We start from the raw sequence: 17,792 nt of genomic DNA, 5'->3' as shown, positions 1-17,792 counted from the left end.
TAAAAAAGGAGAAAGTTCCACCTATTGTGGTAACTATTTCTTCTGAATTTAATATATTCAAAAAGGAACTTTCAACGTTTGTTTCTGACATTAAAGTTACCTATCAAATTGGCCGTAGAGGTGAATGCCGCTTATTAGCCGACTCAGTAAAGGGTCGTGATCGTCTTGTTCAGTATTTAACTGACAAGATGTACAAATTTTTTACATATGACACCAAGAACGCCAAGCCGTTCAAGGTTGTCTTGAAAGGTCTCACCAACGATCAAACCGTTGATGAGATCAAACTTACTTTAACAGAATTACTTGGCATAGCCCCTACCCAAGTAATTCTAATGAAACAAAAATCACGAGGCGAAAACAGTCAGAGAACTGGAATTTCCCTTGTTAATTATTTAATTCATTTTAACCGCAATGAGGTTAACAACTTAAAATTTTTTGAAAAAGCACATGCTTTGTATAATGTGCGTGTAAAGTGGGAAACTTATAGGCAGTATGGCGGAGGTGAAAAGCATATCACCCAATGCCGTACTTGCCAACGTTATGGCCATGGTTCCAAATTCTGTAACATGGACCAAAAATGTCTTAATTGTGGAGACTCTTCTCACAAAAAAGGACACATGTCCTGTGAAAGAGAGTAAAAATTTTCGCTGTGCGAATTGTAACGGCAACCATATGTCAAATTTTTATCAATGCCCAGTCCGTTTAGCAATTGTTAAGGCAAGGCAAGGTAAACAAAATTCAATTTCTCAATTAAAACCAACTTCAAAACAAAATTCTCCAAGCGTACCAGTGACGCATAGTTTACCTACTCCTTTGCATACCCGTTTAACTTATGCACAGGTTACAGGTAGTTCGAACATTATACCGCCTAGTGTTGGTAGTTCGAAAATGACCGTTAATATGGGTAAGCAAAACACGCTAGAAAATAATTGTACACCTATTACTCCAGCTAATATTGCTGCCGAAAATATTTTTTCTAATGTCAACTGCCTGGGGCCTATTACGGCAGGTAAACTTTCTTTTTTGCAACAGGCAATGTTCGATCTTATGAACGCCATGTTGCAGGCAAAATCAATGTTTGAAGCCATTCAAATAGGCACAAATCTTACTATTAAAATTGTTTCTAATTTAAAATTTAGCAATGATTTTAAATAAAACAATTAAAATATTAAATTGGAATGCTCGCTCATTGAAGGCCAATGGGAATGAGCTTTTTAATTTTTTAACAGTAAATAATGTGCATATTGCAATTATTACTGAAACATTTTTGAAACCTAACATAAAATTAAAATATGATCCCAATTACGTGGTTCATAGATATGATAGGATTCAGGGTTCCGGCGGTGGAGTTGCAATTGTTATTCATCGCCGAATCAAACATCGTGCTCTTCCCCATCTTGAGACGAAAGTTATTGAAACTTTGGGAATTGAAGTTCAAACTGAACTTGGGATTTTATTTATTGCCGCAGCATATTTACCATTTCAATGCACACGCGAGCTCAAAAATGATTTTAAAGGTGATTTACAAAAACTCACCAGAAATCGTTCGAAATTTTTCATAATCGGCGATTCTAACGCTAAACATCGTTCATGGAATAATTCTCAAAGTAATTCCAATGGCAAAATTTTATTCAATGATTGTTCTTCAGGGTACTATTCTATTTTGTCTCCGAATAGTCCTACATGCTTTTCTTCTGTAAGAAACCCTTCAACAATTGATTTGGTGCTGACAGATCAAAGTCATGTATGTAGTGATTTGACCACACATGCTGACTTTGATTCTGACCATCTTCCAATAACTTTTTCTTTATCATATGAATCAGTTTTAAACCCTATGAGCTCTGTTTTTAATTATAACAAAGCTAATTGGGAAAGATACAAAAATTATATTGAGAGAAATTTCAATAATGAGCTTGATTTGCAAAACGAAGTGAATATTGATTCCGCTTTGGAAGCATTAAAATGTGCAATTGTTGATGCCAGGAATTATTCTGTTCCAAAGGCTCAAGTGAAATTTGATTCACCAATAATTGACGAAAATCTTCAACTTCTAATTCGTTTGAAAAATGTCCGCAGACGTCAATATCAACGTTCTCGTGACCCTGTTTTTAAAACTATTTATAAAGATTTACAGAAAGAGATTAAACATAGATTTACTCTTCTGAGAAATCAAAATTTTGAGACTAAAGTTGAAAAATTGAAACCATATTCAAAACCATTTTGGAAGCTGTCGAAGATTCTTAAGAAACCTTCAAAGCCTATTCCAGTTTTAAAAGATGGTGAACGTTTTCTTGTATCCAATGAACAAAAGGCTCAAAGACTTGCTCAGCAGTTTGAGAGTGTTCATAACTCAAATTTGAATTTTGTGAGTCCAATTGAAAATGAAGTCACACGTCAATTTGATTTAATTTCTTCCCAGAATTTTTTACCTGCAGAAATAATTGAAACTAACTTGAATGAGATTAAATCAATTATTAAAAATTTCAAAAATATGAAAGCACCTGGTGACGATGGAATCTTTAATATACTAATCAAACATCTCCCTGAGAGCACAATGGATTTTTTAGTGAAAATTTTCAATTGCTGCTTCAAAATTGCATATTTTCCCAAATTATGGAAAAATGCAAAAATTACTCCTATTTTAAAACCGGATAAGAACCCAGCTGAAGTTTCAAGTTATCGACCAATCAGTTTGCTTACTTCAATAAGTAAACTGTTTGAGAGAGTTATTCTTAACAGAATGATGTCACACATCAACGAAAATTCAATTTTTGCAAATGAACAGTTTGGATTTCGCCATGGGCATTCCACAACTCATCAATTGCTCAGAGTTACTAATATGATACGAGCTAACAAATCTGAAGGTTATTCCACTGGAGCTGCTCTTTTAGACATAGAAAAAGCATTCGACAGTGTTTGGCATAAAGGTTTGATTGCGAAATTGCAAACTTTTAATTTTCCAATTTTCCTAATCAAAATTTTAAAAAATTATCTTACTGATCGAACTCTGCAGGTTGTCTATCAGAATTCAAAATCTAATAGATTTCCTGTCAGAGCAGGTGTGCCTCAAGGTTCAGTCTTGGGTCCAGTCATGTACAACATATTCACTTCAGATCTTCCTGATTTGCCTCCAGGATGCACAAAGTCATTGTTCTGCGATGACACAAGCATTTCCGTAAAAGGAAAAAGTCTTCGTGTCATATGCAGTCGATTGCAGAAAAGTTTAGATATTTTTTCTTCCTACTTGCAAAAGTGGAAAATCTCTCCCAATGCTTCTAAAACTCAAATGATAATTTTTCCGCATAAGCCTAGGGCTTCTTTCCTCAAGCCAAACAATAATCACGTTGTCAAGATGAATGGGGTTATTTTAAGTTGGTCCGACAAGGTTAAGTACTTGGGACTAATTTATGATAAAAAACTTATTTTCAAAGAGCACATTGAGAGTATACAAGCCAAGTGCATCAAATATACGAGATGTTTATATCCTCTCATTAACAGGAATTCTAAACTTTGTTTAAAGAACAAACTTTTGATTTACAAACAAATTTTTAGACCAGCAATGCTTTATGCTGTACCGATCTGGTCAAGTTGCTGTTCAACAAGGAAGAAAACGCTCCAAAGGATTCAGAATAAAATTCTGAAAATGATTTTGAAGCGTCCTCCTTGGTTTGGTACACTCGAATTACATAGACTTACTGGTGTTGAACCATTAGAAGCTATGTCAAATAAAATTATTAACAATTTTCGACAAAAATCGTTGCAATCCTCAATTGCTACGATAAGCTCTCTTTATAGCCAATAAGTTAGCAATTAAGTTAGTTGTAAGTTTACTTCCCCTTTTCTGACAAGTAGGTTTAAATCCCTACGAATGATAAGTCCTAATTGCGAAAGCAAACAAATCCTAACAATTAAAATTACAAATTTCTAACAGTGTTGAGAAGTCACCATTTGTGATTGGACACACATACTCATTATTTACTAATATTTATCTGCTTGTACGTATGTTGTTGTTGTTGTTTTTGAATTTGCAAAACCCCACCTAGTGAACACGGAATCTTTTAATGTCGAGGAAAAAAATCTGATTGCCACTTCAATACTAGAGCAACTGATCGGACAACGTTTGTTTTTAACGCTTCTCGATCCGGATTGTATCCAAGTTGCGATCTCTCGAACATACCTCAGGATGTCAAAAGTTGAAAATAAACTGCAATCAGCTGATCGCAACTGTCTCGTGGATTGTTTATATGAGAGAAAAAGAGTGCAATATTTTTGTTTGTTTTCTCGGTTTTCATAAGCAGTCTGACAGTTAGAAATGAGAATAAGTATTGAAGCGAGCAGGCTTTAAAATCTGTTTCTTCGCCCAACGTGGAATATTTGCGGCTGATTGTATTTATATTGTATTTGCGTTGACGACAACCAGACCAACGCTCTTCTTTTGCCCTTTTCTATTTCTGTTCGACTTCTGCTGGACGTCCAGCATTTACCTAAGCCAGAAATTGCCTTTTTTATTTCTTCATTAACAAGCATTTAGCTAAGCGAGAAATTGCCTTTATTATTTCTTCTGGACGTCCAACATTTGGTGGACGTCCAACATTAAGCGGGAAAACCTTGGAACAAAAATACCTGATTCGATTACTTTCATTGGAAAAAACGAGGTTATAGACCTGAGTTTCTTTTCAAAAATTTTACCCAACCTTTTTACGGTTACAGGCAAGGTTTAAGGTCGGATTCCAAGCCCAGTTACTCCAAACAAGCACTTGTAGGCACACGAACAAAATACAGAAAAATACAGATTTACGGGTGCATACAGATTTTTTAAAATAAAATCTGGCAGCTCTGTTTGTGAGAAGCGGTAATAGACCTTTTTACGTGCGAATGTGTTAGTGCCACTAGTTGAGGAAAATATTTACAAATAGCTGTTTTGTTTGCAATGCTATGCTTTTAGCAGCTGGACAAACAATCAGTGGAGCACTTATTACAAATTCTAAACTCGTTTCTGAATAATTTTTTCCTCCGTGATCATGAATCGGAAGAAGTTGCTAAACATAATCGACCAAAAATGGTAAAAAGTAATGAAAAGTCGAAGCAACGAGCTGCGATGATTTACAGTTTGGAGGAAACAAAAGTAACTCTACACGGGTTTACACGTTCACTAGTCTGCGTGTGAAAAGTCACTTATCTCTATAAAAACAAGTTGTTTTCGTAAAGTGTAGTTATTTTTTTTCTCGCCCCTACATTTCGTTTCAAAATAGGATTCAAAATGTTTAGTGAAAACTTTCATAGTTGATTTTCTCAGTTCGATGCAAGTGTTATAGCAAATTTCTTTATTCCACTGTGTGCGGGCAAAACTGTCGAGGAATAATGAAACGTCATCGCCATTTAAGACGCAAGTAAGAAAGAGATGCCAAATAATTGTTTACGAACATAGCACGTGCGGTGGTGGGTTGGAGCTGACAAATTTAACAGTGCGCTTCGGGCAGCACGGCAGGTCAAAACTGGGTCATAGTCGAGCGAATGAAGAAGGGTTTTGACAGCAGTTAGTGCGCTTCCAGGTCAAAACGAGGTGCGCTGGTGGAATGAAGAAATTCGCTATTAGATTGGTCGATTCGAAAAATTACGCGAGAAATGGTCTATTGGGTATTTCAGTTTCAGGTGTATGTGTATTATTTTTTTATTTGATAGGAAATGTGAAGAAATCATATTCCACTTTTTTTAATTTAAACAGCAGATCTACTTAAATTTAACGACGGTAAGTGATTTAAGCACAAAGAACAGACTAACAAGCAAACGATAAAAAGTGTGTAAAATAGTTTGTGTGCGCCAAAATATATCCTCCGAATTTCACCCCTCGTCATGCTGAATGGGAAAGTAAAATGTGATGTCACTACCGTCTCCACGGCGAACGGCATAGCAAATATATTTCAACGTCAGTACCAAAGGGAGTGAAAAGTACATACACTGATGAACAAGCAGGTTGTTTAGCTACGGTAGCGACATCACACTCTACTTTACCATTTGTCAACACCGCTGGGCTAACCTCGACTGGTGATATCGGTCTAATCAACTGGGTCGCCGAAATGTGTAGGCGAATGTGTAGCAGGAATGGGTAGCTTGTCAGATTTGACAATTAATCGTAGAGAAGATAGGTAGAAGTATAGTCACTGTATTTTACTAGTCTGGCGGAGTAAGGAACCATGCAACTGGCAACCCACTTTTTCACATTAAAATCCTGACACCACTGGATATAATTCATGTTGCATATGACTTCTTGAAAGTAAACATTTGGTGTGAAAATGAAGTGCGTTTATAAGAAATGGAACAGCAGTTGACGAAGGACAAAGAAACAAACAAGTTTACTCCGGTTTCCAAAGAATGCGGAGATTAAAGGGATAGCTAAATTGGCTAAAATTTTGCGAGTTACCTGATAATTCATTTATTCGTTGAAAGAGAAAATTATAAAAAAAAATCATTTTGTTTCGATTGAGCATTACCCGTACAATAGTACAGCGTGAAAAGCGACAGGACAGCAAATCTGTGGCAGTATAATGTTATCAATAAACAGTTAATTATAAAAAGAGCACGTTATTGATGCGACGAAAGAAAATATTCCTTGTGATTTTCTCACATGTATAAATTTAACATTATTGTGATATCATTAATTCATTACAATAACTTCTCAAAAAATAGCAATTGTCACAAAAAGTCCAATTATTGAGTCTAATTTATTCTGTATCTTTTTACGGCACGATTACAATACTTCAAATGCGAAAGTCGACGCACTATCGACTGGTTCCCGTTTTGACAGTTCACACTGGTTCCCGAAATCCAGTCCGCCAGACTAGTAAAGTATACAGTGACTATAGATGGAAGGTCCTAGGCTAGAAGAATAATTGAAAAAACATGAGATTGAGCGTGTATTATAAACCAGTTTATCAAAGTCAAATCTGTTAGAATTAACGGTCGTAATTCCGTAAATTGACGCAGCTGAAGTGAGCTTGTACGAATAAAAAGTTGGTCTATTTACTGTAAGTAAATTTAACAGATAAGTTGAAACTAAACAAAGAGAAAAGTGATACTATTAAGATTGTTTACGTAGGCATACTGATCTCAACGGATGATACGGCGAAATTATAAAGATTTATACACAAATCAAATAGGTTAATAAAGAAGGAGGAAAATACCGTTGAAAAGGCGTAAGTAAGAAATAAATAAATGAAACGTAGTGAAGTTAATAAGGAAATTATACATTTAAGCGCGGAGAAACAAAAAGAGGGAAAAGTAGGTGTGAGCACGAGATTGGAAAAAAGAAACTACTTTGTAAGCACATGGAAACTGAAGAAAATGAGTTAAAAACTAATAAATAATTTAATATTTCTAGTTTGAGCTGATCATAAAAACCGACTGTTTCAAAATTACTTTCTGCATCCGCAACAAACTCAAAAAAGTAATGAGTCAGACGGATCTAACCTCAAATCACTCTAATCAGGAGGAACTGGATTTTACGCTTACGGCCTGTGCGGCTTGTAAAAATACCTCAACGGAGAATGAGCCAAGGATAGGATGCGATTCGTGTTATGACTGGTTTCACTATCGATGTGTGAATGTGACGGAACCCGTTAGAAGGAAAAACGGTGGTTCTGCAAGGCGACCGCTTACCAAGAGGCGGCCAAAAAGTATCAGAAAAAAGCAGATACCTAGAAAAAGAAGTCAGATACGGTTCCTACACTGGAACAGTAGTTAAAGGCTATAGAAGAGGAGTATAAGAAGAGATTGGAGGAATTGGACATGTAGAGGATCGTGAAGGAAAGGGAAATGCAGTTTGAATTGGAGCTGAAGGAAAAACAGATGCAGCAGGAACAGGAATTAAAAGAGCAGGAATTGGATCGAGAGAAAAAGATGCTGAGTCGTGCTCTAGCGGACAAAGCAAATTAGCTCCGGCGAATGAAGTGTATTCGTGACGAGTATGAAGAGGAAGTAAATATTATGGATGAGAACGCTCGAGAGCTAGGATTGCATTTTCCGGTTTCAGTCTCCACGTCGGCAGGAGACGCGTGAAAAAGTGGATAGTCCTGTTTACCTGTATGAGCATCAGAGCGGTTCATTTGGAAATTGCGCATTCTCTATCGTCGCAATCGTGCTTGATGGCAATCAAACGGTTCATCTGTAGGCGTGGGTGTCCAGAGGAGTTCTTTTAGGATAACGGGACGAATTTCAAAGAAGTAAGTAAGGGGATTCTGAAGCAGATAAACAACGACTGTGCTGAAGCGTGCATAAGCCCCACAACAAAGTGGAACTTCAATCCACCCGGAACGCCGCACATGGGCGGCATCTGGAAACGTATGGTAAGGTCGGTAGCTGTTTGCACGAGGTTGGAAAAAAGAAACTACTTTGTAAGCACATGAAAACAAGAAAATGAGTTGATAACTAACAAATAATTAAATGTTTCTAGTTTGAGCTGATCATAAAAACCGACTGCTTCAAAATTACTTTTTGAATCTGCAACACCATTTAGCATGACGAGAGATTTCATTCGGAGCATATTTCGTAGCACACATGCAAAATTTTACACACTTTCTTCAGACTGTTTGTTCGTCGCCTGTTAAGGCTCTAATACAATCTTCAACCAAGCGTCAAATATTTGCCACTTTTTGACAGATAAAAATTTGGTCAGAGATAATTGTTTGCCACTCTCCAATTTTTACATGGGGCAAACAACAATCATGATGTCAAATAAATTTGACCATTGGTCAAAGCGTGTAATACAGGCTTTAGTCTGTTTTCTGTGATTTTAGTACAACCATCAAGAAATCCCATTGAAATTAAGACAGATTTTCAGCTGGAACGGTAATATCTGCCTACGTTCTTTTGAAAAAGCTTTCATCCGAGAAAGTTCAACGTTGAACCCAGCAATGCCAAATTTCAAATTCTTCAAAACGAAGACATTTACCCTGCGGAGAAGACATCCTTGTTAGTGAAGACAAATGGAAGACATTGAAAAATATGTGAAGACATGACGGGCTCGACAGTTTTCGATTTGCCTGATTTGCCTGTTATTCCAGCCTTTGATCAGTTTCAATGAGCCATCCTTGGGTAGACATGTGAAGACATTTTTTCTTGATACGTGAAGACATTTGGAAAAATGACCTGGCAACCCTGGTTGAACCTCGTTGAACGTCAGAATTTGTCAAAACATATTTGACAGATTCATGCGTATTGCAGAAATATTCGCTTTTGTGCTGTTCTGTTCCTAAAATTCAATCATTGTGATATAATTTTAGTCCCCACATAAGCTCTCTTTGTAAATTCAAGCCACTAATGTAAAAGTATTTCGTGAAAAGTCAGTCTCAGCATTTATTGATGCACATCTGCACAAGCAAAATCATTTCCAATCTAGTTGTGTACTAAATCGTTCGTTTTGTTGTGAATAAAGTTGCGAATTCGGAGTGGTAAAAGTAAGTATAATCATTTTTAGTCTTTGATTGTAATATTACTGACATCGTGAAGTCGATATGAATAGTATGTTCGAGAGATGAATTTTAGGACGGATGTCTAAGCCGTGCATCAGTACATTTCTGTGTAATAATAAATCTAATGCGTTTATTCCTGGATGTAGGTTTCTTAGCAACAAGACTCTCTAGCTTTTGTTTGTAAGTGCTTTCTGCAATATTGAACAACTAAAATTTACGAAAAAACCAGCATAATTGATCACTCAATAAAAACATAAAATTGTAGCAAGCTCTGAATTGCAAAATTTTTTCGTTCATCAAATCAGATAGACTTACCAAAATTTGCTAAGGAAAATGAATAACCAAAATCGCTCATCGTCCGTAGAAAACATTTTAGACTTGATGGATAACCTCATTCGAGATGTTCCGAACATGGCCGCAGACCTAACAGAGAGTTCAGAAGCGGCAAATACCACACCAGTTCATAATTTTGGATCAGGAGAAAATCGGCGAATCTTGAAAATGAGACAGCAATTAGCTAAGCAGAATAATTTCATTGCAGAACTGAAACGGAAAATACAGGCTTTGGCGTCGTTATCGCCGAAATCAATATCCGACCAAGAGGAACTTGCTTTTCTGCGTAGCAGGCTGGAAAAAGAGAAGGAGTTGCTCAAAAATGTGTTGAATAGCATAAAAATAGAGGAACAAAAGATGAACAAAGGACAGGTCTGGAAACCAATCCCACTGTGCAGCGATCCTTCAGACGACGTATGTCGCAATCCATGGATGTTGGGGAATGTATCTACTCAAGAAAACCGATTTTCCTATGATTTAAATATTTCATCTCTAAGCTCAAAGATCCAAATTGACGAAACGAAAGCTCATGCAGGCGTTAGCGAAAGAATGCAAAAAGAGCTAATGAATCGAGACAGAGTAATAGAAATTTTACAAAACCGGGTTGATGCTCTTACTTCAGATGTGTTGAAGGTCAGACGTGATAATGAAGTTATTCTTCAAAAAACACCAAAGCAGAGTCATTTTTGCGAAGCAGATATGATGCACAGACTGCGTTTTTACAAAGACAATACTGATGCTTTAGAACGTAACTTGAACCAAATGGGTGCTGCACTAAGCATATTACGTTCAGAGTTAGGTGCCAATTTAACAGAAAATTTTTCAAAATCGATAACATGCAGTACATTTCTTGCGCCGAACAACTGTGAACAAAAAAACCATTTGCCTAGACAAGATGACCAATACAACAGTTTACTTAAAAGCTACACACAAAAATCCGATGAGTGTAAAAAATTAACTGACCGCCTTGCTAAAGCATGCTCTTGTCAGGATTCTAGTTCAGAAAAAACAGAACTCGAACTGCTCAGAAATCGGTGCTCAGAGTTGTTAGATGTTCAAGAAGAGTTTAAGATTTTGATGAAAGAACAAGGAGAACAGTTGGATGAATATCGCAACAAATATTTAAAAGCACAGCAAAAAGTCGAAGAACAAATACTCCAAATGGAACAAATAAATATTAAGAATAGTAAAATAGAAGATCAAATCAATATTGAAGTTCAGCGAATCAAAACAAAATTTCAAGACAAACTCCGCCAACTTGCACCTTTTCCTAATCTTTTAGAATCTGAAAAGCAAAAGGTAAAACAATTAAGGCAATCTAACGAGAAACTTCTACACGAACTCAAAAAATCTGCTAAGGAGATTAAAAATCTTGAACATCGTCTACACAATGCTCACGCTTCCCAAAATGCAGAACTAGAAAGGGCTCACGATCTTCTAAAGGTCGAGTTTAAACAGGTTTCAGAATTGCTGGATGAGGCTGAAAAAGGAAAGTCCAATCTAGAAGATAGTCTGAACATGGCGCTCAAAGAAATTGATGAAATACGTGTTGAAACTGCGAACATCATTGCTAGAGCCAACGAACGTTCACAAAAAGATAAGAAGACAGCACAACTTAAACAACATGAGTTGGAGGTCGAGCTTGTTCAATGTCGGGCGGCAGCTGCCGTAACAATAAACAATCGTGAAGATGCATTACGCGAAATGCAGAATCAAATAGCAGTTCTTTCGGCCAGTTTTGATGACGCACAGATGCATATACAATCATTGCGAAACCAGCTCACATTTTTGAGAAATGAACAGCGTGGATTAATTTCTTGATGTGTTGTAATTAACAATAAATCATTTCGATACACAAAACTTTTTTTCAATACCAGGTTTTACGATTTTATTATATGTTTCCTTTTTATGGACTGAAAAAAAAGCTAACTTTATATGAACATTTTATATTGTATATATAACATCAACAGATAGTTTTATGTAACGTCCGATCGCTATGCTAATAGTTTCAATCGAACCAATTTGAAACTTCAATGTTGATGCAAATAAATAAAATTTGTTAATTGATACAAATAAATAACTTATATTACGCGAAGAAACTAAATATTCTTTAACAATACCATTTATTTTATCCCAGCAGACCGATAATTAACGACAGAGTTACAACATTTATACCCGGATCAACAGACATAACAAAAGAATTGAAGTCGTCACCTTTAATTGTTTCAATGATGGATTTTAACGACGATCTAGAAAATTGGATGGGAAACTTACCGCAAGAGCTGAAAATGATTCCGATCATTAATCTCGCGATTCCTGGCTCACATGATGCTATGTCGTACGGAATCAAAAGCAATGCACCTATTGCTCCTGACGCAGAGCCGATTGTAGCAACACTAAACAAATTCATACCCTGCATAGTTAAACGTTGGGCTGTTACACAACGGTTGGACGTAATAGACCAACTAAAAAGTGGCATAAGGTAGGTAACAGAAACTATTCAAGTACCTATGTTATATAATGTTGCTGACCTCATACATTTCTCGCATGTTTAAATATCGGCTGAGAGAGCTTGTAAGAATTCCACTCCACTATGACATTTTTTAATAAAGCACGAAAAAACTCTCTAGCTGTATCACAATAAATTTAAACATATATCCGGACTACTTCGTGATTAGGGCGAAACTAGATAGGAAAACAAGCAAGGATTCGCCCTTATCACGAAGTAGTCCGGATATCTTTCGGCATTCCTAAAATTATTTTCTTTATTCTCTTGCATTTTTAAAATGTGATACTATTTGTGTTTAGATATTTCGATCTGAGGATTTGCATGAAAAGGCCCGAGAATAAATTCTACTTTGTACATGGATTATTTTGTGAGGAAATCACTGAATCACTCGAACAACTAAAGGATTTTCTTCGTACTCATCCGCGAGAATTTGTCATACTCGATTGTCAACATTTTTATCTGTTTAACCCAACGGATCATTGCATGCTCTCCGCTGAATTGAACCGGATATTTGACAAGAAAATATACTCGCGAAATGTCAGTCAGTTAAAGGATTGTACTCTTGAATCTGCTACTGGCAATGGTAAACAGGTGCTAATCGTGTACAGAAGTGATGCGTGCGTGAATGATCGTTTCTGGCTGAGTCAAGATTGGCCAACGCCCTGGCCTAATGAAATAAAAGTTAAGAAGCTCCGTCAGTATCTTGACGAATCTATAGCACAACGCAGTCCGGATACTGGTTATGTTTCGCAATGCGTGCTCACGCCAACAGTTCGTTATATTGTTCCGCGCTTTTTTTCATCGCTTCGAAAAACCTGTGCGAAAGAAGTCGATAAGAAACTTACCGATTGGATTAAACTACAAACGCCAGGGATATTTGGTACTGATGAAAAACCTAAGTCTAATGTATTTTTGGCCGATTTTGTTGACATCCAAGATAGTCATTTTTGCAAAATTGTCGTAGGTCTAAACAAAAAAATTCTTGATCAAAATAATAGTGCACAAAGTTCTCCGTCGCGAAAAAGTAATTAAATTCTTCAAGAAAATAACATGTCGTGGACAATCATAGTAATTCTGAAGTCTTCTTAACGAAAAAGTTATAAATTATGCAGTTCAGCGCAAAACAGATGTAGATAGAAAAAAAATATTTTCAGTGTGTAGGCTTAGAATCAAGTGTGAATTTTCTGTGATGGTATCAACATTGTGTCTGATCTCAGTTTTACCTAGACTAAATCTATCATAAACCTTCAACTACTCAAACGGCTTAACGCACAGCCTAAGAAGTAGGCTGGTTATAGTCACAATGAAAAGATAATTTGTTATTAGGAAAAATTTAATTCCAAGCCGTATATAATAATACTTAAACGGTAAGACGATCAAATATGAAATAATGAATTTATCGCTGCATGCGAAGATATAGATATGATCAACAACATAACAGTAATAGTTATATTAAAATTCCATGCAAAATTGTTCAACTGACACCCTAATCATTCCAAATTTTTTAAAAATTGGCAATTGTTTTCGCTGATGCATAAAATCGTATAACTAGAATGCTGTTCAATTAAAGTAAAATTTATTCTCTCTTGTTTTTTCATTTTTTTTTCTCTTCCTCTTTTTCTTGTAATTTATTTACTTAAAGTCTAGTAAAGTACATGCAAATTAAGGGTCACGAAATATCTTATGCTTTTAGTGAGGATCACTGCGCGTTCCCTGAGCGAGCTACTTAAAAGTTAGCCTAGTTAACGTGCTTGGTAGAAACTTCAGCTGCATTATTGGACACTTCTTTCAGGATTTCCTGTTTGAAACTTTTCAATTGGATTAATTTTTATTACTAACCAAATCCCAGCCACTGAAAATGAGCTGAAACTGTTATATTTTAAAACTAAAATTTCTCTCAACGGTTTATCATTAAATGATAAAGTTATTTTTCTCATTATAATAAGAATTTTGTGAGAATATTGCGGATTTACGATTTCGTAAATGCTCTTATTCTGAATTTCAAAGAACTACTATAATTCTGAATGTTCAAAGTGGTACAATGTTTTTCGAATAATAATTATAGAGACCAGGGAAAAATTTTTGGTGCTAACTTCAGGCGTTTTTCCATTCCACTTAATAATTGTATATTTTGTATAAAATTTTTGTTCAAAGGAACATTAACATAGCCTTTAGAATTTAGTATATTTATCATCGGGCTAAATACTTATAACTAGTTTTAATCTTTTTCCAATCACGCTCGTTTTAGGTTATTTTAAACTTGTATACTTTGTTTTTTCATAGTTTAATCTGTGAAAAACTACTCATTTCAGTATTTGTTTTTATGTGGGTAAAAACATGTTACCACTATGACAGAAGTACACACCGGTAGCAATGTTTATCTAGCATCTTATTTTATAACGCGTGGAATACTGTTATGCACATTACATAAACATAGTCAAAATAATAGGGATTGCCAGTGCCCATGAACAGGTATCAGCGTAAGAAATCTACATCACTATCATCAATCAAATTAAATCGAATACTGTTCGCGCACGGCCCTACGTTGTGTTCTATTTCGCCCTTTGGCACCTTGAAACCCCATGGGCTTCAACGTTTTCCGAATGAAGGGGTCCGGCAGGTGAGGGCACGGCTCCGAATATCAACACGAGGAGGCAGGGCTCCGAAGGGTGGAGGTACGACTCCGAATATTTACACAAAGGAGGCTAGGCTCCTGGAGGCATCGCTCCGAAAGGGTGGAGGCAGGGCTCCGAAACAGCGTGGACGCACAGGTCCGTTAATGGAGGCACTAATCCATAAACATCACTTTGTACAGACGCGTGGGTCCGGGATGAATACACAGCTCCATCGAAAGCAGGCACGGCTGCTAACCATTCCAAGGCGGGGACGCATGGATCCAAGGGGAGGCACGGCTCCAAACACACATAATGACGCAGAGGTCCAGGCGGAGGTCCGACTCCGAAAACTCGTAGACGCAGCGGTCCGGGTGGAGGTTTACCTCCGTTGAAAACAGTCAGGTAACTGACGTGAACTGAAAATTATCACAGCGTAAACGTACTGCATTGTTGCAGATAAGAATAAATACTTAACTAAGCAGGATTGTGGGGCAGCAGTTTTCGGTCGCCGCGGTTGACCTAAACGCGCTACCCCTAGAGGCATCGGTAACTGGAACCACCTGGCCACCTTTTACTTGTGGCTACCCATGATGAAACGGATGAAAGTCGATTCGTCCCGTTGATCAGCATTCCTTGAAACTAGTGGACGGCACGGTAACGGTAAATCTCTACTGCTTGTGCGTCGCTGTCCCCGCACTGAGTGGCGCACGGGAATTATTGTCCGAAGATGTTTCACACTACTTTTCACGTTATCGGTTGCAAATTGGAAAAATTCGTTCGTTTGATTTTCACACAACCTTGTAGTCCGAAATCCACTCAATTTTCTACGTACAAATAGCTTTTGTTTCCACTCACCACACATTTTTGATTGTTATTGTTGCCATTGCGTTACGGCAAAATTGGTGGCTTTGTTTCCCTGCCGACTACCGACTGTCGGCTCACATTCAACGCGTGAGGGATAAATCGTAAACGTAAAAAATTAAGGCTACTGACATACTTAGGCCTCAAATGAAGCGAAGCGTTGAGCGTTTGAGAAGCGGAATAAACAGAAGCGTTGGGTGAAGCTTCCTATGACATACTGGAGCGAGCGTCGCAAATGCGTTGTGTTGTCATATTCCTAGATTCCAATAGCGGTTTTGTTTAAAGGAAATATGAATTCGTCCAATGAAGATTTTTTTGCTTCTTCAAGCACGGTAAATTACGTTTTTAGTAAACAGAGATTTTTTTATGAAATAAAATAATATTACTGAAGTGAGTTGCGCTACAGACGTAGTAAAAAAAATAAGAAATTATCCTAAATTTTAAACCCGTTGACCCCGAGCAACGTTCAACTAGTTTATAATATCTGTTAGGATTTGAATAACCAATAAGAGCACAGCTAGTTACTCAGCGGCTTGCATTTTCGCGACCAAAGAAGTTTAGCATGCTAGATTTCTGGCCATTCAAATCAAAACTCAACAATATCAATCAATAATATCAGTGCTATTTTCCCGACGACCTGAAAATTTTTCCCGATAGTATTTTCTATCCTACTTCTTTTCTTTTTTAAGATTTAAGACCAAAATAAAGCAAATATTAAGTACCTGGCGATATCAGGTTTAGTCTGAACATGGATTTACTGCACAACCCTCTTCTAAACATTTTAACATTTTCTAAATGAAAATGTATTTATTTGCTTTTTCCAATTACCAAACCAAAACAAAGCAAATATAAAGCACCTGGCGATAAAAGATTTAGTCTGAATATGGTATTACCGCGTACATATACGCGCGTCAAAACACTACTCGTTCTGTTTCGCCGCCTCTATCGACGCGTCTTTGCCGCTCCAGTATGACCGGTTCGAGCGTTTCATATAGACGTTCGAAGAAGTAGCTCTGACGCTTTTGCGACGCTTTTTGCTTCGCTTCATTTGACGCCTCAGTATGTCATTAGCCTAACACTTTACTTAGCCGTGTAGGTTTAGCTCGATGCGGGTGACGTCCCGTTAGTAAAAATTGGCGCTCGAACACTCGCGGGTGATGCCAAATTGGCGCGATCCTGGTCACGGCACCAAATATGTTCGCGCACGGCCCTACGTTGTGTTCTATTTCGCCCTTTGGCATCACGGGTGGGGCAATTACGACCCAGGGACGAGCGTTCTTTCGACACGACAACACAATACTAACGTTCACTATACTAAGTACATTTATTCTAAACGGAAAATATTTACAAGTGAGCAGCGTGCCGGCGCTGTCGCCGGACGCAAATTGACTAACCACAATGAACTGAACACAAGCGCAGCTGTAGAGAGCGCTTTTATAGACTGTCTCTTGGACGGCAGCATTGTCGAGCCAAAACAAAGCTGAAAATAAGCGCGCGCAAACCAGCGTCGCTTGGGCCTCAGCTGGTCACTCACGGATGACAGTAATGCCCAGCTGAGGCGGGAGTTTTGGCACGAACAAATACATATAGAAACCATCGTCTGTTTTAAAAACCTATGAATTTTGTTAGCCAACTCCTGGAAGCCTTGGACGCTTAAAGTCGTACTGTGGGGATTTCCAGGAATAGCAGAAACTAAACTTAAATTCATATTTAATATTGGCAATTTTTGTCCAACTAATACTGTGTTTATTTTTTAATATGGAATTATCTTGTGCGCCAAAGAGGTGCTGAAAAAATACGAATTTACTCGGAATGAAATGCTTACATCATACTCAAATATACATGCAAAAACTTGTAAAATCTTTCAAAATATCGGGAAATTATACTGGCACCGTACAAAAACGCAATTTGTGATAAAATTCGATGTTAAATGGTGAATTATATAATTTATTGTAGAATGTTGTGAGTTTATCCTGTGCTAAAACTGCCGAAAATCAATTTCACTAA

General features: G+C 37.1%; 2 protein-coding genes and 1 long non-coding RNA gene across 4 annotated transcripts; all 3 read left to right on the top strand.

Moving 5' to 3' along the window:
- Positions 1–6,836: 6,836 nt before the first annotated feature.
- On the top strand, positions 6,837–8,546 carry LOC129731435 (uncharacterized). The gene is made up of 4 exons (XR_008729020.1): positions 6,837–7,025; positions 7,097–7,193; positions 7,254–7,317; positions 7,379–8,546. It is a non-coding gene; the product is annotated as an uncharacterized LOC129731435 (long non-coding RNA).
- Positions 8,547–9,196: 650 nt separating this feature from the next.
- LOC129726422 (PI-PLC X domain-containing protein 2) lies at positions 9,197–17,752 on the top strand. 2 transcript variants are annotated; one of them, XM_055683083.1, is made up of 3 exons: positions 9,197–9,452; positions 11,941–12,282; positions 12,609–17,752. In XM_055683083.1, exons 2-3 carry the CDS (start codon positions 12,029–12,031, stop codon positions 13,339–13,341), a joined length of 987 nt encoding a protein of 328 aa, XP_055539058.1. In that variant the 5' UTR covers positions 9,197–9,452; positions 11,941–12,028; the 3' UTR covers positions 13,342–17,752. The 2 variants fall into 2 exon arrangements, with proteins under 2 accessions (XP_055539058.1, XP_055539057.1); XM_055683082.1 differs by having other exon boundaries at positions 11,938–12,282.
- On the top strand, positions 9,471–11,917 carry LOC129726419 (myosin heavy chain, striated muscle). Its single transcript, XM_055683073.1, has one exon. It carries the CDS (start codon positions 9,801–9,803, stop codon positions 11,619–11,621), a length of 1,821 nt encoding a protein of 606 aa, XP_055539048.1. The 5' UTR covers positions 9,471–9,800; the 3' UTR covers positions 11,622–11,917.
- Positions 17,753–17,792: the final 40 nt, after the last annotated feature.

The sequence above is a fragment of the Wyeomyia smithii genome, chromosome 3 (assembly GCF_029784165.1).
Source record: "Wyeomyia smithii strain HCP4-BCI-WySm-NY-G18 chromosome 3, ASM2978416v1, whole genome shotgun sequence".
Classification (NCBI taxonomy): Eukaryota; Metazoa; Arthropoda; class Insecta; order Diptera; family Culicidae; genus Wyeomyia; species Wyeomyia smithii.
Note: the sequence above shows the minus strand (reverse complement) of the source record. Positions and strands in the feature narration are given on the sequence as shown.

Excerpts from the sequence above, each read along its gene's own strand:
- LOC129726419 (XM_055683073.1), top strand. The coding sequence starts at position 9,801 with ATGAATAACCAAAATCGCTCATCGTCCGTAGAAAACATTTTAGACTTG.
- LOC129726422 (XM_055683083.1), top strand. The coding sequence starts at position 12,029 with ATGATGGATTTTAACGACGATCTAGAAAATTGGATGGGAAACTTACCG. Across the intron at positions 12,283-12,608 it reads CAACTAAAAAGTGGCATAAG|ATATTTCGATCTGAGGATTT; the intron begins GTAGGTAACAGA and ends ATTTGTGTTTAG.